The sequence below is a fragment of the Chaetura pelagica genome, unplaced genomic scaffold (genome assembly GCF_000747805.2).
Source record: "Chaetura pelagica isolate M959 unplaced genomic scaffold, ChaPel_1.0 scaffold3, whole genome shotgun sequence".
In the NCBI taxonomy this organism is placed as follows: Eukaryota; Metazoa; Chordata; class Aves; order Apodiformes; family Apodidae; genus Chaetura; species Chaetura pelagica.
The window spans coordinates 2,962,276-2,987,228 of record NW_009952974.1 but is presented as its reverse complement, the minus strand read 5'-3'; the positions used below and the strand labels follow the sequence as shown (position 1 = coordinate 2,987,228).

The window sequence follows — 24,953 nt, the reverse complement described above, 5'->3', positions numbered from 1 at the left end:
TTTAAGGTCTTTTCCAACCTAAGTGATTCTGTGATTCAGTGAAGGTGATGGGATGGGAGGAAGAAGGGCAGCAGGCAGCCATGCCTACTCCAGGGTGGCTGTGAGTGACAACTCGTCTCTGTTTCCTTCCTAGGCCTCCTCCCTTGAGCGGCAGCCCCGTCATCTCAGACATCTCCCTCATCCGCCTGTCTCCACACCCCACCGGGCCTGGCGAGTCGCCCTTCAGCCCTCCACACCCCTACGTGGCTCCCCACATGGAGCACTATCTCCGCTCCGTCCACGGCAGCCCCACGCTCTCCGTCATCTCCGCTGCCAGGGGCCTCAGCCCCGCTGATGGTAAGACCCTGTGCTACTGGTACCACAGCAATTCTGTAGCTCAACAGCACCAAAATTCCCTTAAACCCAGGGACTTCCAGCTGCAAAGGCGCTGCAGCTGCTCTCTGAAGTGGGAAAGCTGTCTCTTTTCCCCCCCACACACTCCCCTTTAACTACACATTTGTTTTGCATCATTGCACTGAGAAAGCAGAGCGTGAGAATAGCTATTACTGCTGGATCAGATTATAAATATTTTGTTTAAAGGACGTTCCTTTCTGCAGCACTCTGGGCTCTCTTGTGAGCTTCTCCCCACTTATGCCTCCACCGGGAGCCCTGCTTCCCCCAGAGAGGGTCGCAGTCACCCCAGCTGCCTGGCCTAGCCAGGACTGATGTTGCAGGGTAGAGGCTACACCAGCTGAGTTATCCCTGGTTGGCTTTGTGACTTGGGGCAGGATGGCTCCTGCATGAAGGAGATGGGCTGGGCTTTTTTGCTCCTTACTCTTGAGCTGCCCCACAGCAGCTTTCAGCATGCAGGGAGGTGATAACACTCTCTGAACCCCCACAGACCTCGTATCTGGGAGCTGGGGACAAAAATGCCCAAGCAGGGAAAGCGGAAAATACACAACTTTAACTTGGAGAGGTACAAATTGTGACTTATTTAATCAGATGTGCTTCATTACACAATTGCAGGCAGCTGGGTCAGTGTCAGGGGAGCAGCTGGGGTTTGGGAATCTAGTCTTTGTACACTCAGCAAACCCCAACATATCTCAGCTCCCGAGCTGCTTCAGGGGCAAGCATCCCTTCTCCACTGTAAAGCAAAGCACACCAGAGAGTGACAAGGGCTCACAGCTTAGTGTCTGGCAGCCACAAAACCTTCTTCTATGGTTAAAAAAGCATCACTAGGGTGATGGGAAGATGCATGCGTCTTTTACCCTCCCCCAAAACGTCATCTGAACTCCCAGCCACCCTATGTGGAGAGGTCTGACAGTTGACGGGTGTTTGCTCCGTCCCATCCTCCCTTTCCAAAGCCAGTTTTGTTATTTACTGTGAAAAACAGAACGTTGTGCTTCGGGTTGCTTTTCTTCTCCTTTTATTCTTTCTTAAGGCTGTGGTAAATAAGTTAATGGGGCAAGCGGGTGGGGAGGCAGGCCTGAAAAATTACAGCTGGGAGAAAGTGAACGTAATTGGCTTTGGCAACCAAAATGGTTTTATGCCGCCAGACACTAAACCTACCTCTATGCATTAGACCTTGGCTTTAATTTCCTCGCTCTGCTATCAGGAACTGGGCTGCATTTGTCTTTCCTTCCTAATAGGCAGGGATGTTAATGCTGACAGAGTTACTGCTGCCAGCAGGCTGGGCCCTCTCCCCCCTCCCCGGGGTCCCGGCTGCGTCCGAACGGGAGGATTATTAGAAGGGAGAACGAGAGATTGTTTATAAATTTGCGGAAATGGAGGAATGCAGAGGCCCCAGCTCAGTTTCTTTTGTCCGCAGAAGCACGCCCAGGCGCACGTCATGAGAGCCCTACGCTGAGCCGTGCGCGGGGCTGGCGGGGGCGCGGGGGCAGACGGGGCCCCAGCATCAGCTCAAGGTCTAACATTGCAGTGGGAACCTTCTCCCCATGTTTTTCTCCTCACTTGCATCTCCGGCAGTGGCTCATGAGCACCTGAAGGAGCGAGGTCTCTTCGGGCTGCCCCCGCCACCACCAGGAGCCAACGCCACCGACTACTACCATCAAATGACGCTGATGGCCGGCCACCCAAACCCCTACGGGGACCTCCTGATGCAGAGCGGGGGAGCAGCCAGCACAGCCCACCTCCATGATTACCTCAGCCCCGTTGACGGTGAGTAGTAGTCTGGGTCCTCCCTGATGTGGCTGAATGGGAGAGATGGATGGGGCTGTGTATGTGGTGCCTCTGCCCTGCTGAAACTCACTGGTGTGCTACACTGTAATTTTTGGCTTAAAAGGTCACCTTGTTCCATATATATGTATAAAAGATACATAATTTGAAATACATAGATTGTGGCTTCTTTGGAAGGGTGATGTGGTTGCTGCATGGGTAGGAAATGGGCTGGTCTAGTGGGTAGGGTGTGGTTGCATCACTCTGCCTTGACCATGGGTGACCACACCATCCCCAGGGGCAAGCTCAAGCCCTAGCTCCCCCATCCCACCCTGCCTGCACCCAGGTTTAGCCTGGTTGGTGCCTGGGGCAAAGGCTGGTTGTTTCCATGCATGGCTGTGCTCAACGTGATGGAATCCTCGTCTTGGTTAGGACCTCTCAAGTCCCTAAGGAGAAAAAGTATTTTAACAGGGAGCCACGGTGGAGTAGATATGTTAGTATTTTGTGGGAGGAAAAAAATTGCAGGAATGTGGTATTTATGCTAGTATCAGGCATTACAAGTCCAGAAAGTTCTGTCTCCTGGATAAATGAAGAAGAAACAAAAACATATTAGGCATTGTGGTGCCAAGTCACCCTCACGGCCTGACCACTGCTCTGGTAAGATGGGTAAAATCTATGTGGAGATATATCCAAGGTCTGAGTGACTTTTAAAGCCACTAGAAATGTCTTTCCTTTCACTTCTTGTAAGAAGTGGGGTTGTGCAGATATTACAGGGGGCAGTTTGGGGATTATTTCTGCTGTAAGAAAGAGAAGTCTCAGCTTAACTTTCAGGTATCAGCTCTGTTTCCTGGACTGCCTTCAGGTTTGCCTGTGGACCATTATAATTTTCGAGTGGAGATCTGCATCGTTTCATTACTGCTTCAAAGTTCCTGTTGTTGAGCTTTTAAGATGAAAGACTTTGCGGTCTTACTGCTTCAAAAAGTGACTGGTTTAGAATGATAAAAGCTGCTCTGGCTGTTCAGTGATAGAGACTTATAGGTATTTCTAAAAAAAAAACAAAAAAACACACAAAAAACCCCCAACACAACGATTTCTCATCTGCAGCTGCTGTGGAAGTTTTACCTGAATACTCATTTTGTGCTGCCAGTTCCTAGATTGATCAGGAACCTGGATCCTAGTCTGAAAAGGAGAGCACATGCGTCTTGGTACCATCCTGCCTCTAACACCCAAAATATATACCAAGCTTCTTTGCTGCAAAGCAGCCAGTCAGTGAGACTGCTCTGCCTTGTCTCCAAAGGGTTAATGTCTGTGGTTATAGCAGATGGGTGCAAGCCAGCCCTGCCAAGTTCTCCTCAGGCTCATGAACAAGACTCCTTCCCCCTTGCCTCCTTATTAGTCCATCTCTGACCAGTGGTGCCTCACTGAAGTGCCAGATAAACAGCCAGTACGGGAAGCAAACACAACTGTTTTGATGCTAGCACAGACTGCCTCTCGGCACACCAAGACACCCATCCTCTTTTTTGCTGAAGGTCAGTCTTTATCTGAAGCCGTCCGAGATACTCCCCTTGGCAGAAGACTCTCTTCCTGCTTGCCTTCTCTTGAAAACATCTCAAAAGCAAATCACATGTCAAAGGTCTTGATTTCATGCAGCCAAGCTCATAACCATTACTCACTGAAAAGCCAGAGCTTGCCAAGCATTTATTTTGATCTTTTGGTAAAGCTTTTTTGATTAGTAACTGGAAAGCCTTTTCTGGACCTTCAGATGCTCTGAGTGAGATGAAAATTCTCAGATGTCATGAGGATATGACTTGAGATACCAAAAGCTATTTTTTAAAAATGTGAAAAGGAGCAGCAGCGAGTGTCTAGTCTATGTGTTCAGGTTTCTCCATCAGCTGGAGAGAAGAGAGAATTGTGCATTGTCAAGATGGAGGCTAAAATGGATGACTCTGAAACACTGACTGAGGAACGAGTCTCCCTCTCTTTTTAGAAAGTTATTTCAGAAATTTAAATCAGCAGGGACTCTGTAAATAGTTGAACAGATCATTCAATAAAGCATCCTCTTATGGTGCTTTTCTGAGACAAGAATATCAGTAGCATGCATAAAACCCCAGTGAGTCATTGTCTCACAGCATCTTTCATTTAGAGAGACCATTTCTTCCTAGAGACCCCCAAAACATAAGAACTTTACAAGAATTCATTTGCTAAAAATGCAGGTAGCTCCTGGCAAACCACACACAGCACTTTTACTCATCTGTGACAACACTGGCATCTGCAAAAGAAAAAAACAAAACACAACGGATGGGTGTATATTAAACTTGCCCATCCTATGTGACATCAACCTCCAAACATCTGCAGGTCCATGGGAGCCCTAGAGACTGGGTATGGTAGCTCTTCCACAATCACATGCCTGGGGCTTTCTGGTAGCTATAATCACATTTCTTGGAGAATTTCTCAATGCCTTCAAGTTTGTTAGTGGTTTTTCCTTCCATTGAATGTCTAAGGTCTAAGGCATCAGTGTCAGCTTATTGGTAACAACCATGTGTCAGGTCTGCTGAGCATTTCAGTGGTTATTGAGCTAGGGTGACCCAGAGCTGCTCCTCTTCAGCAGGTTTTCACTCTGCAACTAGAAGTAGTTAAACCACAAAAGCAGACCAAATTTAAGTTTTGTGCATCAGACTGCTGGGGTCTTCAGGCCAGAGGCAGTGGAGACAGGGTAACCCTTCAGTTAGCTGTCCTATTAGATCCTGTTGTCCAAGAAGGGACTCTAAATCCAAGAGTGGATTTTGAATCAAGGAATTATCTGGAAAGCCTACACTTTCAAATAAAAATTTAACTGCTTTCCAATGTTAAAACACGGCTGGTAGGACATGTTTTATACTAGTTTACAGGATCTTTTTGCAGATCAAAACAATCTTTTGCATTTCTGTTCTAGAAGTGAGTGCCTCATGGTGGATTATTCCAGGTGACACAGTATTTGCACGAGAGCATCCCTGGTGCGGTAGAGACCTGTGGGGAGTGCAGGTGAACCTGAAGCCGACTGCAACTTTCTGAGCATGTTTAGCGCATCCAACTTTTTTCCTTAGCCCTGAAGGAGGTGCCATTTGCTGTCAAGAGGAGCATATCCTGACTGACTCGATGTTTGTACTTTTATAGCTCTCTACATCAGAAGATCTCAAAGTACTGAACAAAGCAAAGCTTTTTCACCCCTGGAGACCCCCAACAGAAAGGAGATCAAATTGTCAGTGAGCAGAGCAATGGTAGCTCTGGGAACAAGAACACGATCTTCAGAATAAGGACTGTCACAGCCAGGGTGGAAAGCAGAGATCATCTTTAAACCCATCAGTTCTGTTTGTGCAGTGTCAAAAACGAGTGGGTTATCCATATGGAGTCCCAGAGTAGGGGCCACATATGTCCAAGCAGCGCTGCACAGAGGTAGTCACTCAGGTCAGGAGGGTCGTAGAGGTGTGTCTGTGCAACTTCACAGTTACTGTGAAGCCAGGATGCCCTTGCAGCACTGTCATGGCATTTCATCCAGCTGTGGTCCTAGAGGAGGGTTCCCTGCACCGTTTCTTTCTGCCTGGTGTGTGGCAGTCATGAATGTCTTAATCACGATCAGCAGTTTAACTGGGAAAAGGCTTTGCTCAGCCCAGGAGAGCCAACCGGCTTGCGTTTGGCATGGTTGCCTGGGATGTGGGCAAATCATCAAGCAGGACTTTATTCCCCCAAGTCAAGCTTCACAGGCCTCTTTCAGCCAGTGTTGCTGGAGCCTTTCTACTTCAAGCAAATTATTTAATAGCCACTGGGGTAAGGAGCAGGGCCGGCAGAGCAGCCCAGTTACTACAGTCAGCAGGCATGTGTCTGTGAGAGGTGAACTCAGGACTCCCCTTTAGCAGGTTTATGTGAAGCAACTGCTCCATCAGGAAGGATGGAGAGAGCCCAGCCTCATGCCATCCTAGGAAAGAAATGCCTCTCCTGAGACTTGAGGGACCAGCAGCTCCGAGTTTGACGGCTGGGTATGCTGGATCACAGTTGACTTCTCAAATAAGCCAGCTGCTGGCTACTCCAGGCAGACAGCTCGCCCTGTAGTTGCTTCCTTAAAAACTCTGAAAGATTTGTTTTGTTGTTTTCTTTGTCCCAGCCCAAAATGGAATCTTGCTGAAATCTCAGAAAAGTTCAGAGAATGGGAAGTAATTTCCCACCCATTTCTAGCCAGCAATGCTGTTTTCCTCCCCTGAAAAATATGTGCAGAAAAGAGAAAAACTCCCAGAACATCCCATAAGCGCTGTGTCTGGAATCCTGCTGTACTCTGGTTTCTAAAGAATTCAATTTACATATGCAAGTTGGGTCGTCTAAACAGTTACCTAGTGGATTGGGAGTAGAAGAATGCAGCCTTGTCTTTCAGCTAGGATTTGAGGGAAGCATTAGTATTCCTTGAACTGTAAAGTTGATCAGGCCCAGGGGAGGGAAGAAAGAAGGGTCCCAGGACAGTGTCTGGTGCCAGAACAAATGTCCAGCATCTGCTGCAATCTAAGTAAGACGTGTGTTGCTGCAGCAGAAGGGGAGAGGGGAATAAGGAACTGGTTATGTGAAGAGTGTTTGTAGTTTAGTGCTGCTGCTTATTGATTAAGGGATCAACCTATGTATTTATGCTGCTCTTGGATTTAATCTTATGGCAGGATGAGGGGGCTGTTTCTGTATGCTTTGGGTGGAGTTTTCTTGGTGAGTGGCCAGGAAGAGGGACCATCTTGATAATGCTATATTCATCCCCAGGCTTGGCCAGGGGATGCAGGGGAAGTGGAGGCTCTGACCATGTTTCAGTGAGGAGGGGATTGAGTCATCTGCAGCCCACATACCTTACAGGCGCATTTTTTTGGAAGCAGATTCTCCTGGTGTCCCTCTGCAGTCAAGATCATGGCAATATGCTTGCCCATAAAGAGATGCCTGAGATTTCCTTGTCCTGAAGGAGGTCCCACTGACTGCCTGGCATTTCCTTTCAGGAGAGCTTTGCTCTCACTATTTCTGATGTAATACAGGAGTCTGAACTCTCACTCCAGGAAAAGCATCTCTTCTAAGGTCCCTTTGATGGACCACAGCCACGGCGAGTGGTGGTAGCAGGAACCTCTGCTCCCGCCTCCCACGAGCCCCATGGGATCTGATCCTGATGTAGCATGGCAACACTGGAGCAGCTGTAGGAGTCAGACCACAAGCTGACACAGGTGTAAAAATGAGAGGCTGGTCATTTGGCTCATCACTGACCTGTTGTGGATAAATCTAAATTTGGGAAGAAAATCCCAGTTTTGTGTGGATGTGGCAAATTGTAGACCCTGTAGGAAACCAGCAAGGAAACTTTTACCTTTTTACCAGGAAATCTGGGCTTTCCTCCCAGCTCTGGACTGTCTGGAGGATGAGACTTGGGACATCTGGCAAGTGTGACTAAAAAATTCAGCCTTGAATTCTTGATTTTAGAAATGGGATATTTAAACCCCTCCAGGAGAGAAATGGCTTTCATTTGTGAGCTGTGACATTTACATTTACCCAGCCAAAATAATGCTTCTGTAAAGTTAAGATTTTCCTGTTGAAAAGTTTTTCCAGGCAGTTTTAAAATGCTTTTTAAAATGTACAGGTTATTTTTATTCTCTGGCATGTAGAGCTGAGCCTGTGACAACAAGTATATCTGGGTCTGAGTATGAAATGGTATGGAAGAACCAGTGCACTCCAGTTAAAACACTATAAAAGGTATCTGGAATCAACTTTCTGTAAGAATGATCCTGGTGCTGCTAAATCTACATTTGAATAATAATTCTGAAAAGATTCCCTCCTCCTAAATGCAATTCCTGAAGACTTCTTCCTGTGGTTAAACTCCTGGTTTTTAGACACTTCACTTGAGAAGAGAGGAATGGTTCATTCATGGCAGGATTTTAGGTCACAGCTTTCCCTGGAAGCCCACAAGACCTGAGATGTTTCTGTGTAAAGCAGCAGCCCAACCTATTGGATCTGCTATCAAACATTTCAGATAGTCCACGGTAGTCGAAAGATCTAAATTAGATTGGACAGTAATGCAATGTGTATTACTGGTTTTGGGCTGGAGAAGTCCCAGGCCAGCTTGCAAATCTGACAGCTTCCAGCAGAATTTTACATGGGGGAAAAAATTACATGCCCATGTGCAGCAGGGAGGGTGCCCACATTGGATGCTCTGCAAAAACCCTGGCTTCTGTTGGACATCAGGAGCTCTTCCCTCTGCAAATTAATGGCCACCAATGGTTGAAACAGCACTGGGGACATAAATCATGGGAAGGAACAGCTAGAAATGAGTACAAGGCTTTTCTTTCTATTTAGTAATTTATCAAGGGAAGTGGCACATTAATAAACAGATCTCCCTTGAGGTGTGGGAGTAACAGAGATAAATATGACTGTCAAATCTGGCCTGCTTCCTTCTGTTAGAGAAGGAGGAGACTGTGGGAATGCAAATGCAGAAAACAATATCTGTATCTGGAAAGGCGCATATTATTTGTGGGACAGGAACACTGACGACTCAGTTAAGATGGAGTCCCATCACACTGGGTGCAATATATACAGAATAAAACAAAAACCCTATCTAAAGGAGCTCATCTAAGTAGATGACACTGGGAAACAGGGACACAGAAAGAAGTAGTAACTTGATCAAGAAGATATGTCTGGGGAGGATTGGAAACTGCACCCAGGTCTTGCTGGGTCATGGCGCATTTATTGAATCAAGATGCTTTATAGTCAGAAGAAAAACTTAAAAGAAAAAAAAAAGTTTAAATCAATATATGACTATGTTGTGGACAGTGCACAGTTTTGACCACTATGATCTAGACACACAGAACAGTCATGTTGCCCAAGCCGGGGCTCTGGCAAGGCCAGGAGTGAAGTTTGGGAGTGCTCCACTCCAGCCCTTCAGGCAAGCCAAGCCTTTGCTGCGGTGAATTTGCCTACTTGTATTGGTTTTGTATCCATAGTGCCTCTACACACTGCTGCTCCTTTTCCAGCTCCCCAGGGAAGTGCCATTCACCACGGCAGAACTGGGCTGGAAACTGCCAGCTGCAAGTGTTAGTAAACTTTGAGTCTAGTCCCTCCAAATCATAGGACGGCTTTAACACTCAGGAGGTGATTTTTACAGATGCGTATGTTCTTTCTGTTTGCCACGTGATCCTTAAAGCATGTTTTCAAGCTTGTCCCTGCCCTTTGAGGCTGCAAAATGTGGTTATACGCAGTACTATAAGAAGAATGTACCCAGCAGACGTGCAACAACCTGATTTTTAGGAGAAATTCCCTGCGTCAGTAATGCAGATAGCAACTCTGGAACCTTCTTAGGTTTAAAACTAAAGTCACAGAAGGGTTTGTTTCAATGTTTAACCTTGGACTTCCAGTGGGGCCTTGGGCAAGACATTTATCTTGTGCAATGAGGAATATTAAGGGTAATAAGGGGACAGTGGTACTAAACCCATTGATTACACAGCACCCAGGCATGGTAATGACAGAGCCACTGAGTCATTTGAGTCATGTGGAGACAAGGAGACTGCCACCCAGCCACTGTTCTCAGGGAAATGTTGACAGAAACTTCTGCAAGCTGACACAAATCAAGGAACTATTTGGTCACACTGGCAGGGTATATTTTACCTCCTTGTGCATCCCATTCACCTTCTCACATACCAGCACTGTCATCAGGATGGAAAGTTTATGCTCTTGCAAAGTGCTGGTCTTATATTCAGTGATACACAACCAAAATCAGTCCTTCCAACCAACAGGAGGAAAATAACCCATATTGCCTGCCTGAGCAAGTTACTGTTTTATTCACAATGTTTAACAGGATATACCCACAGCAGGCTTTCTGGGGAGATTGTCACTGGAAAACCCACATAGTAATTCAGTGCTGTGCTCACTGAGGGAAGGAGCTGGAAAACCTGAGCCCTCCTGCCTCTTTGGGTGGGTGATGGGGACTATCAGCCAGACCATGTGGCTAAGTGGCATATTTTACCCTTAGAAATATTAAAAAAAAAAAAAAAAAGAAAAAAAAAGATGTGACCTAATGCTGCTCTTATTGCTTTGGAAAAGTGAGCTGTTACAAGCAGAGCTGGGGCTCAGGCAGGCTTTGCATCTGATACCCTGGTATGGGGGAACATTGGCCATCCCTACCTCTCATCTGTGCCACATCAGGGATTTGCAGGTGGGTCAGGCCTGGGCAGAGTTTCCGCAGATGAAGTCACTTGTTCCAGTTAACAGTGCTGAAACACTGGGGGAGGCCAAATTTGTACAGTAGTAACTTGTCATGTATTGCAGTTCCATGAACGGGACTGGCAGGGTTGGAAATGACTTCATGCCCGAATGATTGACAATTGCTAATAGGGTCCAGGCACTGGCAGGTCCCCTTGGAGGAGGAGAGCTTGAACTTTGTGCCTGAGCTGCCAAATTGGTTTTCTTAAATCTCTTAATTTACTTTCGGGGCTTCTGCAGCCTCGCCTCCTTCATTAATTGGATGGTCAGCATTGTGCTTGCGCTGGTCTGGGTTCCGCTCCCTCCGCACACCAGCGCACGCACCATTTCAAAGGGTCTCCCCAGCGCGGGTGTGCGGCTCTTCTGCCCCACTGCTCCTGCCACCGAGTCAACAGGGATGGCTGCACTCACAGAAACCTTTTCCCTTTTAATTTTATGTTAATTTAGCGCTGATTAAAGGGGGTGGTGGACAGGCTTCTGATATACCCTGAGGAGAGCAAAGCAAGTGGATGCTTATGGTGCTGCCTGACCCCTGTCATTCAGTGTCCAGCAGAGAGGAAACCTCCCATCAAAGTGCAGCCAGTCCCTGTGCTGCTTTTGGCTCCTGAACATCCCACAACAGTCACGAGTGCAGCAGTTCTCAGCACCTCCCGCTTCCCCCTGTGGCCAGGGATCAACCCACTGGTTTTGCCTGACAAAGTCTCTCTTCCCTCCAGTGTCCCGGTTCTCGAGCCCACGGGTGACTCCGAGATTAAGCCGAAAACGAGCCCTGTCTATCTCCCCGCTGTCTGATGCCAGCATCGATCTCCAGACCATGATCAGGACCTCCCCGAACTCCCTCGTGGCTTATATCAACAACTCCAGAAGCAGTTCAGCGGCGAGTGGCTCCTACGGCCATTTGTCTGCCGGGACAATCAGGTAAAGCTCTGGAACTGGCTCTGCTCAGCTGTGTAACCATCCCCTCCAAAAGGAGGGATGATCCTCCAGCAAAAGAGACCTTCCTTTCCTTGCAACCTCTGCTTTTGTGCACTGGGGTTGTGCAGTGTACTGAATTCAAGCCCCCATCTGGTTTTGCATGTGGAAGGGTACTTTGTGGCATATGGGGGAGGGAGTTGGCTGGATTTGGCTTATTGGTTACCAGATTTCCAGTAATTACAGTATGATAATGCCTCCCTCCAAGCAGAAATGGAGAATAAATTCATCTAAAAATGTTCATTGTGAGTAGTTGGACTGATTAAGAAACCGTTTGAATTAAGAGATTGCCCCAAAGTATTCTCCAAATTACTGGTCCACATCCTTAAAAAAGAAGTTGCCTGGACAGATTTAAGAGCCTAATTCTAAAAACATATTTAAAACAAATTTAGCCCTTGAGTAAAGTTTTTGCTCAAACCTTAATTAAAAAGCACTTACACTAGTCAGCTCAATGTTGTCAATTCCTGCCATGATTGCTTCACCCATGTTTCATAATGTTATTATTCTTTTTGTTACCTAATTGTTAAAAATGTTGGTTCTAATTATCACTGATGTTGCAAAGCAAGGGTTTACAAAGATCACACACTCCTGAAATGTGTAGGAGAAAACAGAGATATTGCCATTAGTAACTGCAGCATTAATTTATTTCAGTTAGTTTATTCAGCAATATCATTTAGAAGCTGACTATAGAATGCCAGCTTATCATGCTAGCTTAAACAAATAGCAGCTCCTCGTCTGGTAATCATATTTTTCTGGTCTTGTCACCTGCTGTCTTTAACTGGTCATACATGTGGCATCTTGTTTTAAATGCAGATTTTAAGCTTTTCAGGGTAGCATCTGGTACTTTCAACAAGTAAGTAGAGTGCAGCGTTTGACTCAATGGTTGGTTGTTGGGCTCTGAGGGAATAACAAAGTAATAATACTGAATTTGAAACTTTTCAGTGTTCTAAAGGTGTATCTTGAATGTCAGGAATTGTAAATTAGGTTACACATATAACAGGATAACTGTCAGCAATGTGGGGTGAAAAGACTTTTTTTGTTATTATTTTAACTGTCTTAGTGACAAGTGAAATCCTTTCTTAGACCCAGAGAGATCCAGAAATCTGTTCAGACCCAGATCTTAGTAGCACTTCAGAAAGTAATTTTTGGACTTTGCTGTAACATAGCAAAACTGTGGAGCTGCCTGCCATCACACCTCATTTGCTGCAGCAAGTATTTAACTCCTAGAGCTCTTCTACACTGTAGTGATTTTTGCCCTTTATTCTTTTGGTCAAGTTGTCATTAGCTTGTTTGGAGCAGAAATACTAATTGTATGGTCACCAGCAAGAAATATTTTCTCCAAAAGCAAAACTAGAATTGAAGTGTGTTATAAATTATAGCCTCATTCCTGAGCACTCACTCCATGGGCAGTTTTAGTGATGTGAGGAGGAAATACCATGAGGGGAAAGGTTCAGGGCAGGCATCTTCTGAACACTGCAAATAATCAGGTTTTGGGCTGAGAGTCTATTTTTTATGCATGACCTTCCTAGAGTATAGGGAGCAGAGCATCTCCTGTGCTTCTCCATCCCTGCCAAGGGGACTCACCCCAGGGAGCGAACTCTTTGTTCCCAGAGGCAGCACTTGGTTTTTAGAGCTGATGGCTGCTGCATCCTGGCTGAAACCTTTTGCCCTGACTTTGAGCACCAGCAGCCAGGAGCTGGTGTTGTCTCTGGTCACCACTGACCTAGACTGGAGCTGAACCAGTGACCTACATATGAAGGGTGACGTAGTTCAGCAGTCCCCTGAGACAGCTTTCCCCTCACCTGTATGCAACATAAATTGCATGGTTGTAGTTATTAATCCCTGCTGTGATCTGTGCCAGGTGAGCCAGGTGATGCTGGCTTTTCATACCCAAGGTAGCATAACCACAGGGTTGCTACTCTGCCTTGGTGAGGCCTCACCTGGAATATTGTGTGCAGTTCTGGGCTCCCCAGTTCAAGAGGACAGGGAACTACTGGACAGAGTCCAGTACAGGGCCACTAGGATGATTAAAGAACTGGGGCATCTGCACTATGAGGAAAGGCTAAGAGAGGTGGGTCTGTTTAGGTTAGAGAAAAGGAGGCTGAGGGGAAATGTCATTAGTGTTCATAAATATCTAAAGGCAGGTGTCAGAAGGATGGGGTCAGGCTCTTTCTCAGTAGTTCCTAGTGACAGAATGAGGGGTAATGGTCACAAGCTTGCACACAGGAGATTTAACCTGAATGTGAGAAAATACTTCTTTACTCTGGGGGTAACACAGCACTGAACAGGCTGCCCAGAGAGGTTTTGGAGTCTCCATCCCTGGAGACATTCAAAACCCATCTGGTCATGTTCCTGTGTCATCTCCTATAGGGGATCCTGCTTTGACAGGGCGGTTGAACTAGATGATCTCCAGATATCTCTTCCAACCCCTACCACTCTGTGATTCTGTGAATCTGCAGAATAGGTCTGCCTGAGAAAACTTGGGAGCCTTGAGGGGTGCAAAGCCAGATGTAGCTAAGCCTGATTCTCTTCTGCATTCTCTGCCAAGGGATTTAACTGTTTTTAAACCTAGGAAGCAAAGCAATTACAGTCAGTCTGATACATGGGTCAAAATGATTCACAAGCTTGCTGAGGCACACACAAAACAAATCCTGTCTTTGCAGTAAAACAGGCTGTCATGCTTACTGTGGCATTGGAGGTGTCTAGCTGGGGCACTGCAGCCTGTCTCCTGGAGTCTCCAGGAAACCAAACTTGAATCAGTCACTAACCAATGTGCTAAAAATTATTTTAAAATAACTTCTCATCATTTTTCTTCCCCTTGTGGCTCTAGCCCAGCATTTAGCTTCCCCCACCCCATCAACCCCGTGACGTACCAGCAGATCCTGACGCAGCAGCGAGGCCTGAGCTCAGCCTTTGGACACACTCCTCCCCTCATCCAGCCATCCCCGACCTTCCCCCCGCGACAGCACATGGCCGTCATCTCCGTCAACCCCCCGCCGGCACAGGTCAGCAGCAACAGCAACTGCATCTCTGACTCCAGCCAGGTAGGGACTGCCATCCTGGCTCTTCCCATGCGTGGCTCGTAGGGAAATGAAAGCACGTTCTCCATGGGATGAGTGCTACCCTTCATGGTGGCTATGGGAGTTTAAACCACACTCCTTTTACTCCAGCTCGCCCTTTATGTTGCTTTTTCTTCCTCCTGGCAAAGCATTTTTGGACTAGTGACAGGCAATTTTGTACCCACTTCCCTTCCTTGCACACACATCTGGCTACTTGAACCAAAGGCCTTAATCCATCAAAGCATTGAACACAATACACAGGGTCATCTCAGGCAGCAAGTCTCCTTCAACACATTGCTATATGCTATTGAAATCAAGGGAGTGCAGCACATGATGAAGTATTTTGCCAGATAAGCCACTGAGCATTGTGAACCAACCTCCTTCAGTTCCTTCCCCAGTCCCTCCCTCCTTTTTTTCTACTGACATGAACCATGTTGATGGTCTTGAAACACCTTTTTCCTTTCCTCTTTAATGAATAAGTGAATCTTATTTTGGGCTTCCAGCCATTTTACTTACTGTTCCTTCTGTTCTGATAACTTTCTCTCTCTGAGTATCCCTGATGTTGAATTTATTATTAAAGTTTGCAAAACCAGGGGCCAGATTTGTAAAACCAGGAATTTTATGAAATCCCACATCTCAATGTGCCCTGGCAAATACCTGTGAGTTCACACAAGTACATGCATATGTGCACAAGCCCTTCACATGCACAGTTTTAGTGAATATGACTAGCACATTTTTAACAATTTTTCCTTCCCATTTTCATTCCTTGGAAGTTTAAATTGCAGTTGCTTTTCTCCCCAAAGTCTTACTTCACCTCATTTCACACCCATTTCAAATTGTTGTTTTAGTTGTATCATACTGAACTTTTCAGACTGGTTTATTGTTTTAGGGTTTCTTATGGCTGCTGCACTGCAAACTCTGTTTGTTATTGAAGGTTATTTGATTGATAGGTTTTGTTTTCTTCTCACAAACTGGCTACCAAAATAATGTGGCTGGCAGGAGTTATGCCTCTGTTTAATAACTTGCAGGGCCAATCTTGAGCAATTAGCAAGAGTGTATTTAAAATGTAAATGTTCCAATTTTATGCACATACAATGGGATTTTTTTTTCTCCTGAAGTTGTTCTCATTTTTTAAGAGCTTAGCAAAATACATGCATAGCTTTTCATCCACCCAGCACGCCGGAGCCCTCGCATATAATCAGAGCCCCTCACTCCCCCCCCCCCTGCCCCCAGGAATTCATTTTCTCAACAAATCATTTCATCACATTGAGAAATAAATTTGTGGCTTGGGTGGGGGTTGCATAAGGTTTTGACAGCTTTTACAGGGACTGGATTGCTCTGAAATGGAGCGGCAGTGGCGAGGCCAAGCTCGCTGGTAAGCCTGCAGAAGCCAGCGCTGTCCTTGACTCTTCGCTCTCTTCCATCCCTCACCTGCACAAACCCACGCGGGGTAGTTGCCACGTGAAACCCAAGCCAGCAGGGCAGCACCCTGTTGTCCCCAGCCACTCCTGAAGTTCAAACCTGACTGGTATTTTATTTCGGTTTTAATGACAAGGTGGGCTGCAGCCAGTCTCTCACCCCAAAGCTCGGTGCCATATCTTGCCTGCTTTTATTTCCTAGAGCAAGCAGAACAGCGAGTCGGCCGTGAGCAGCACAGTCAACCAAGTCATTAACAAGCGCAGCAAAGTCAAGACTGAAGTCGAGGGATTGCCCCCAGCATCCCCAACCACACAGGTAACCTTCTGGGGGTAAAACATGTTGTGGGAATGAGGCAGTGAGCTGCTGGGTCTCACTGTCCTTGGGAACAATACTCTTGGCACTTTTTGCTGCAGCTGGGAGCAAGGCATCAAGGTCTGCCAGGCAGAAGAGTGTCTCTTGTAGCAGGAAGCCCAGCAAGGCACAGAGCAGAGCTGCAATGACTGATCAAAGCATTCAGTGGGTGGTTGGGACTTAGTTTAGTGTTTTTGTGCTTGGATAGAAAAGGAGGGAGGGAATATTTCAAGAGTGATAACTTTAAAAATCATGTCTGAGTTGTCTGTGCTGCAAAGCAAGCAGTGCTGGTGTCTCTGCGCAAACATAGATTATGAGGGAAGCTTGCATGTAGGTAGAAAGCTTGCAAAAACAGGATGACTTCTTGATGCAACAAGGAATTGCTCCTAGAAACATCCTTTACATTGGTGACACAACATTTGACACCAAGAAGGGCCCAAAGGCCTTTACTTTTTTTCCAGAGCTCTATGATTGCAAACTGTTTAATGGCTGACAGTATCCATCTGACCATCCTTTATCACAACTGTAAACTATCAGGAGTGCTCTGGGCACTTCATTTTCATGAAATATTAGGCAGTGTTATTGTCAAGCGAATATAAGAGTTGATGACAAATTTCTCTTTCTGCCCTAGTTCAGGAGCAGGTCTCAGCATGATGCATGGGGACAGCAACGTGTGCAGTCATCAGGGGGCTGGTAAAATTGATGAAGATAGCATATCAGGGAAAGATAAACATGCTGTAGTCAGCACGATTAGGGCAAAGAGGCATCTCTCTGGAGCTTTGAGTTTAGGAGTGCATCTACATGCTGCTGCAAAAGCACATGCCCTGAAAAACCAATTTAGCCACCGCCCAGGCTAATAGGGCCACATGTTTATTTCTTGTGGCAAATGAAAAAATATTTGAAAGCCATCACCTGCTTTCTCAAAGCATCTGTAATGGAAGAGCTGTGAGACAAACAGCTGCTGGCTTGATTCCTGTCATCCTTCTTTCTCTGCTCCAACCTGAAGAGGTGTGCACCCAGAAGCAGGGAGTGCTTGGGCAGCACCAGCCTGGCTCACTCCTGCAGCTCTGCCCCAGACTGAATCTTATGTGAAACAGTCACTGAAAGAAGGGGAAGAATAATTTAAAGTGGTGCAAGGAGGCTCGATTAGAATAGCAAGGTGAAATTAAAAGAAGGGAAATGCATGATAGTTGTCTAATAGTTCCTAATGAGGAGATCTGTGACGTAATACCTCAGAGGAAATGTAGGCTTCCTGCAGCATTTCAGTATTGACTGGGAAATTTTTAAAGTACTTTGTAAAAGACAGCCCATTCTTGGCAAGGAGAACAGTTTATAAAACTGAACTCAGTGGATGTCTCCTCTTCAGCTGGTCTAACCAACAGCAACTTGTTAAATTTAGGGATTCCTGTTCTGCAGGGACAGTGCTGAGAAATTGAGTTACAGTCTGTTAATTATTGACTGATACATTTTTTGCAGAGCATGAAGCTCAGCCATCCCCCCAGGAAAAGGTGTGTGTGTTTTCTTTTGGAAATGCTGTACTGGAAATGCCTCATGTGAGTTGTGGCTTGGATGTTTAAAATCCTTGGCCAGACAGTATCTCCCATGATGGCTTGTCCCTATAAAAAATACAATGCAGACAAGATTTGTGGGACACAGGAGAGCACCAGGCATGAAGTTTCTGAGTTACTGTGCTCTCGTGACAGCACAATAGCTCCAATACAGATTCAGATTAACATTGAACTAGCCAGTAATTAAACAAGTCAATCCTCTTCAACAAATTAAAATGGTTTTAAGTCCATCTTCCAACAGGAAGTCTGAAAAGAATTCTAGTAGAAAATTTCACTTTTCCGGAAACCATACTTTGTGTGGAGAGAAACGTTTCAAAAAAATTTATGTTCACAGCTAAACTAAATCAGAATTGCAGGAAAAAGAAGCTCCTGATTGAACTTTCTTAAGCTCTTGCTCTGGGCTGTGATATAGTTTGAATCTCCAAAAGTCTGTTACTGTTACTACTTTACTACTGTTTCCTGTCCCAAGAGCCACCTTACAATTTTATTTTTTTATAATATAAAGCTAATTAAACCAAATCTCCTTCTCTCCATATCTAAACTTTTTAATTGAAAAGTCACAGCTGGCATGTACATTAACCACTAGTTAATGAAAATTGTTGAATTTTCATTCAGTACATCTCACTTTCCAAGTCATATAATGCCATTAAGTCATTAATCATTGCAGCCCCTCGGTAGGCATTGGGAAGGTGTTGGTGGGGAAGGAGATGGCAGCCAGATACATCTGTTTGGGCAGCTCAGAAACAGTTTGAGACAAACCTGGCACTTGTGCGGTCAATTGGAGCATCAGATCATGAGAAACAGCATCTGATGTGGTCAATCACCCTAGATGCTCCCAGCTAAAGCTGCCCTGGAGATGGGTTGCTCTGTGCTGGGCAGTAGTAGTAATTGGGAGGAAAGGGAATGAAGGAGGTCAAAACCTGTAGAGTTTTGCACTGATAAATTCTCAAGCCAGTGTTGGCTGCTGGTTGCCTTGTCTGTAGTGCAAGTGTCTGACACACCCAGAGCCACACCTCTGAATTGTGCTAATTATGTGTGTGTTATACTGTTGTGTAGGTGCCCATGCTTTAATCCTCACAGTAGCTATACCAAGTATCTTCTGTGCTTCACTAAGCACTGAGGAGCAGGCTAGACAGAGAACTTAAGGCAGAGCTCACAGCATAGCTAGCGTTAAAGCAACTAATTTTATGAGCTCTGCTCTGCAACCCACTCATCACTGAGTCTTGCTCAAGCTTCCCAAGTCTCCCTGTCTCAGAAAAGTGTTCTAAGGGCTCACCACTTTGTCCCTGTGGAGCACCCTGCAAGCATAAATCTTTGGATAAGCACTAAGTCTGATTTTCTTATCCGTTGAAAGATGCAAAAAACAGGACCCCTCCTCCACAATCTATGTCAGATGAGTGTGATAACCACTAGGGCCTGACTGCTCTGTGATTTCTTCATGCTCATATTTCCTCACTTTCCCTAGCTCAGAAGTTTTGCTCCAGAAAAGAGCACCAGGAAAGGTCAACAATGCCAGCCTTTTCCTTTCTCCAGCCTTTCCTGCGACTGCCCACGACCTAGCTGCAGCCAGGCACTGCTGTGATGATGGCTGCAGGGTGTTTTGTGTTTTGTCATTAACTCTGATTAATTTCTATGAAAACTCTGTAACTAATTATTTCACAGTAATCAAGGATGTTAATGTTGCCACAACGTGCACAGTTTTGTGATCGGTTGATACCTGCCCTATAATGAGTGACAGAGGAACTCAGATTAAAGAAGTTCACCTTATACAACGCACCACTGTGTGTTGCAGGAGCATCTGACAGACCTGAAAGAAGATCTAGATAAGGATGAATGTAAACAGGAGCCTGAGGTTATTTATGAGACGAACTGTCACTGGGAAGGATGCACAAAGGAATATGACACTCAAGAGCAGCTCGTCCATGTGAGTAATGGTTGGAAGGAAACCCCAGTGATAAATCTGGGTTTCTGTGCACTTGTCTTCATTTTTTATCACTAGCTGCTGTACAGCCAGAGCTCACTCTGGGAGCTACTAAAGGTGCAAATCGGAGATATGGTGTGTAAACACTGCCAAGGCAGGTCGCTGCTCCCTGAGGAGTTTAGCTGCAAGAAGGCTCGCATAGATTATTTGATGTTGCTCTCTTCTCAGCTGCTGAGGCTGCAGTTTTGGTCTCCACCATGCACAACCCAAAGACAGAAAGCCCTGTGCACGGGACCTGATCAGAAAATGGGAGAGAAGGCCGAGTCCTTCTCTCTTTGCTGGACATATTCACTGAGCTTCCCCATGCACCTGCACCAGCTGTGGGTCAGGGTTTGTCCGTACTGTCCTCAGTCCTTGTCCAGGCCATGAAAACCTTTTAGTGCTTCTGTGACATAAGCTATGGGGCCATTCCACTTAGGGGCTGTTGACCTGCTCAGCTCTCCCGTCCCACAAATATAGAGTATTTCCAGAGTTTGGAGACATACTCAAGTATCTCCATCAGGGTCCAAAATATAGAAAGTGGGTTTGTTTGTTCATTTGTTTGTTTGTTTGTTTGTTTTAATAGGGAAATAGGGCTTCTGTAAGCACAGTGGTGTCCCCAAACAAGTGTCAGAACTGCTCTCTGAAGGATCCCCAAACCAAGTCATTAATCAGATTTTCAGTTCTAATTAATTCCAAGAAACTTTTTTGTGCATTGCTTCACCTGGAAATCCACCCTTTGGTTTCCTTTGGTTTCTGGGGTAAACAAATCCCTCAAACTTGGAGTGAGTGTCTGTGAAATCAGACTTGATCTTTGTCTGAGCCCCATCCTGCCCCTAGCCCAGAACTCCCAGCCCTTATTTTTGTTCTGTGGTGTGAACCTCATTTGTTTAAAGCCAGCACAGAGCTGCTGGGAATTCACTAGCCCCAGCATCCCTCCTGCTGGCAGCAAAATTTTAAATCAAGCAAATTTTGAGATAGAACCCACTATTTTCTCCTTTCTCTTCAGCCACTCATGTGCAACTCACATACAGCCCTCTTTCTGAGGGCTCCTGTCTGCCCTCCCCCTGTTTTAAAAAAATATACCTGCATTTTAGTCATGTATAGATGCCACCAAGTAGGCACTAGTCTCCATTTCCCCAGGCTCTTCACATAAATATTACCTTAGCTCAGAGGGAACACACTCTAAATGATCATTTTGGACACATGCTCTTCCATCTAAGGCTAGCACCTGCCTGCCTCTGCCAGAAGTCACTGGTTCCATGCAACAAGTCCTTGAGTACAGACAGATTTGGAAATGGTTTTCAGGGCCAAATGAGTGATAAGGTGCTTAATGGGTTGCACATTGCATGCCACAGAGCATTGCTTTTCTGGGGTTAAATCACAGCAGCCCTGTCAGATGGGCTGGGCCAACGTTTGTCCAGCAGTATCTGTGTGTTTCCCTTTCAGACATAAGACAAGCTCTTTAACTCTGCCTAGGGCAAAGTGAGAGCAGACCCAGGCAGCTCAGCACTGTTTATTTCCAGAGAAAACCCATAGAAAAATACTTGACAGAATGTTCAAGATTTTCCTAAATTTGGAAGGTTATAAAAACCATGATTACTAGCAACATGGGGTTGTGGATTTGGGATGCCCAAAATACACACGCAAATTAAATACAGATGTCGTGGTCCAGCTTCTGAGAGGGTGGCATCCCACCATGCATGGAAAAACTCTAGTTTGTGTGTAGAGCAAAGTACCTGGGTGTGCAGGATCCATTCTCCTACACACAGGGCAATGTTCTTGTGGGAGAAATGCATGTCAATTGGGAGCAGAAGGAGTGAGGACATATTTTTTCAAGCATCACTGCTGTTCCCAGCCTCAAAGGTCACACTCAATTTGAAGGAAGCCCAAGCAAAGCCTCCAGCCAGGTTGGGGTTTGGTGGGGGCTATGGAGCCATAGCTGAAATGTGGAGAGTTGTGCAACTGCACCTCCACTGGCTGATGGGAAGCAGATGTTTCTCAGTTAATTAAGCCTGAAGAGGGGCTACCATTCCCCTCCCGTAAATGTGTCTTCCTCTGGCCCAAGCAGGACTGAACAGGCCAGCCTGTACTCTCCCTCACTCCTAGCACTGCTGTGCGTAGCCTTCGTTGCGAGTCAGACTCCCACACAGAGCCAGGAGACTTGTCTTCCAAATTTAGTCTGGATATGGTTTAGTATGTACATGAGTCTCCTGGGGGGTTCACCAGATTTCCACAATATGAGGCTAAAATCTCATACCAATGCCACATTATAAAACCAGAACTGTAGGTAGCTGAGCTCCAAACCCATACAAACCCCCTCTCAAACCCAGCCTCCCCCCACCTTCCCAGCAATGCAGCTTTGACTCTAAGTGTTTACCTGTGGTGCACAAGGGACCAACCAAGTGCCACACACCTTCTCTTGCCCCTGGGTAGACCTGGTGCCCCAAGCAGCAGGTCCCTATCCCCAAGATTGGGCCATGGCACACAAAATGCTGGGGCTGGATTTGACTAGGATCACGGAGGTCAGTGACTCTGTTTCCATGTGGTTTTGTGTCCTCGTGCTGCCTCACCACCCCAAGGAACTCTCATCTTGAGCTGCAACATGTGTGCCTGGCCTTGGCCAGGGGGATGAAGGCGGGGGATGGAAAAAAATCTCAGTGCCAAAAAAACAAAACCCAAACCCAAAGTGGTTTATTTTAGGATTTCCTGTCAGTGAATGTCTGCTGAAAACACAGGAGCGAGGACAGACATTATTTTTGGCAGCTAGACCCCATTCAGAGAGACAAGGCCACCTCGGGAACAGCGCTGCCAATGGGCTGGTCTCTGGCTCTGGTTGTTTTCGGCAGGACTTCATCTGCTCTGGGCTGGGAAAAAGCAAACCTCATCTTCCTCCTGAGGTGGATGAAGGCACCCTTCTGGATCTGGCTTTTCAACACCCCAGCACAGGATTTCATGGACCCGAGTAATTAGCAGTAACTGAGGCTGGGGAACGTTCCTTGCCGCGTAGCTGGCAGATGCTGTCATTTCCTGCCAGCCGCCCCCACTGGACAGCAGGTGGATGTCTCAGGGCTGGCGGACAAGCAGGCTTAGAATCCTGGAATCATTCAGGTTGGAAAAGACCTTTAAGATCATTGAGTCCAGCTGTAGCTTATCTCCTCTCCCCCATCCTCCAGCCGCCCCTGAGGAAAGAGTCCCAGGTGCATAAATGTGGAGGGGACAGGAGAGACAAAAATGACTCTCATCCTCCCCAACAGTGGTGTTAGGCAGCCTCGAAGACATTGAGAGGGGTCCTCTCTCCTTGGCACCATGGGTCTCTTGCTTTTGCAGACCTCTTGTTTATAGCTGCTTTGGACCCAGAACCTGGTGTACTGGGTGCTCTGCACCTTCTGCAGGACACACCAGACTGCAGGGCTGGTTCTTGTTGTCCCTGGTGTTATCTGTGCACCTGAGACCCAGGTGCAAAGCTTGACCACAAGCACTGGGGAGGGAACAGCTGGCTTTCAAAGCACCATGTGTGCTTCTCTGCTGGCATCAGCTCTTCCAGGAGTGACCTGCTTCTCCCTTCTCTCCTACTAGCACATCAACAATGATCACATTCATGGGGAGAAGAAGGAGTTTGTGTGCCGCTGGCAGGACTGCACGAGGGAGCAGAAGCCCTTCAAGGCTCAGTACATGTTGGTGGTGCACATGCGGAGGCACACGGGAGAGAAGCCACACAAGTGCACGGTGAGCTGGCGGGGACACGGGGCATCTCAGCTTAGCAAGTGGGACACTGGTGTGCACAGACACAGGCATGGCTTCAAGCAGGGCTGTCCCAGGGTACCTGTTGGCACCCAGCTCAGTGGTCAAGAAGGATGGTCAAGGTGTTGGTGGGTAAAACTGCGTTTCCCTGGGGAAAAGTGGTTCAGCTCTACAACAGATATCTGGAGTGGCTCAGGACAAGTCACTTAAGATGGAAAACCAGCCAATTTAGTGGCTTACATGCAAGAAAGAAATCCAGAAACCCCCCACTGTGGGGAATCACTTAACCCTGGTTGTGTCCAACTCAGCATCACCCAGAACTGCTGCTGGGGCTGCAAGTTTCCCTCACACATGTAACCAAGTGTGCACACAAGCCTCCTTCCAGCCTGGGGAGCCATGCAAACAATTCCTGCCTCTGTGTCTTAGTCCAGAGGTGAGGTCAGCCCCTGGGTGCTTAAATCCCAAGAGGAGCTTCAGTTCCCAGACCTTCTGCATGCAGGCAGCACTGTGCCTAGTGTTAAATGCTGTCTGATGAAGAACATGGGGTCCTATTTTGTATCTTAGCCCTGTTGATACAGGCTCATCTAGCACACCTGAGAGCTGGGCTCACCTCCTCCTCAACCTTGAGATATTAAAGCCCGTATCTGCCCTCACACATGGAGTGTCCCACTGCTCTGCTGGCTGATGTGGGGCAGCCCAGGAAGCCTGATGGGGGCACAAGAAAGAAGTGAGCTGTGGAGTTTAGTGACTGTGGCCAACTGGTAGGAGAGGTGTTTACCATCTTTTTCCACATATGCTTCTTCAGCCCTTTTTCTTCCCAAAGATCCATCTTCTGCTCCTTGACTTCTCCTCCTGTCAGTTTTTCCTACCTCCTCTGCTGTCAGCATTATGCTTTTCATCTCTGCAGAGTCTCAATGATGAGTCTGTCTTTCTGTTTGGCAGATGTCTGAGTCCTCCTCCCATATCTTCCTTCTCTTCTGCTCCAATAGTCACTTCCAGCCCTGCTCCCTCCCTGGCTCTGCCCCAGCTTCTGCTTACAAATATTGGGATATGTATGATTTGCTTGCTGCATGACTCCTTTATCAATCTTCCAGCCCTGTGTTCATTTAATTTAGAGCATAAGCCCCCTGGGGCAAGGGGCCATGTCCTTTGTTTTAATCTTCTAAAGCACTTTGCCCAGTTCTAGTGCTTTACCAATCTTCCTTAAAAGTATCCAGCAATATTGATCATCAGTGTGCTATAAAGTGAGCAGTGAGGGAAAGTCTAGCCCTGCCCTTGCAGGTAGAGGGACACAGAAGACAAAAAGCAGTGGGGACTGCATCCTCTTCTGTGCTCTAATGGAGCAGGGAAAAGCACCACTGCACGATCCTGCCTCTTTCAAGCCTCAGTTGTGTCAGTTTGGAGCAATGGCAAGGCTGTGCATGTTTGACTCTCAAGTCATCCTCTGCCTGCTGGAGAACTGCAGCCCTCCATGTGTGATACGTCGCAGTA

The 24,953-nt window shown here is 46.6% G+C and overlaps 1 protein-coding gene across 1 annotated transcript in view; it reads left to right on the top strand.

Moving 5' to 3' along the window:
* GLI2 (GLI family zinc finger 2) overlaps window positions 1–24,953 on the top strand; it is a 142,218-nt gene that overhangs the window by 103,511 nt on the left and 13,754 nt on the right. Inside the window, 7 exon segments of the mRNA XM_009996042.1 lie at window positions 134–336; window positions 1,966–2,157; window positions 11,106–11,307; window positions 14,192–14,405; window positions 16,041–16,154; window positions 19,551–19,682; window positions 23,298–23,447. Of these exon segments, the coding sequence (XP_009994344.1) occupies window positions 134–336; window positions 1,966–2,157; window positions 11,106–11,307; window positions 14,192–14,405; window positions 16,041–16,154; window positions 19,551–19,682; window positions 23,298–23,447 (1,207 nt within the window).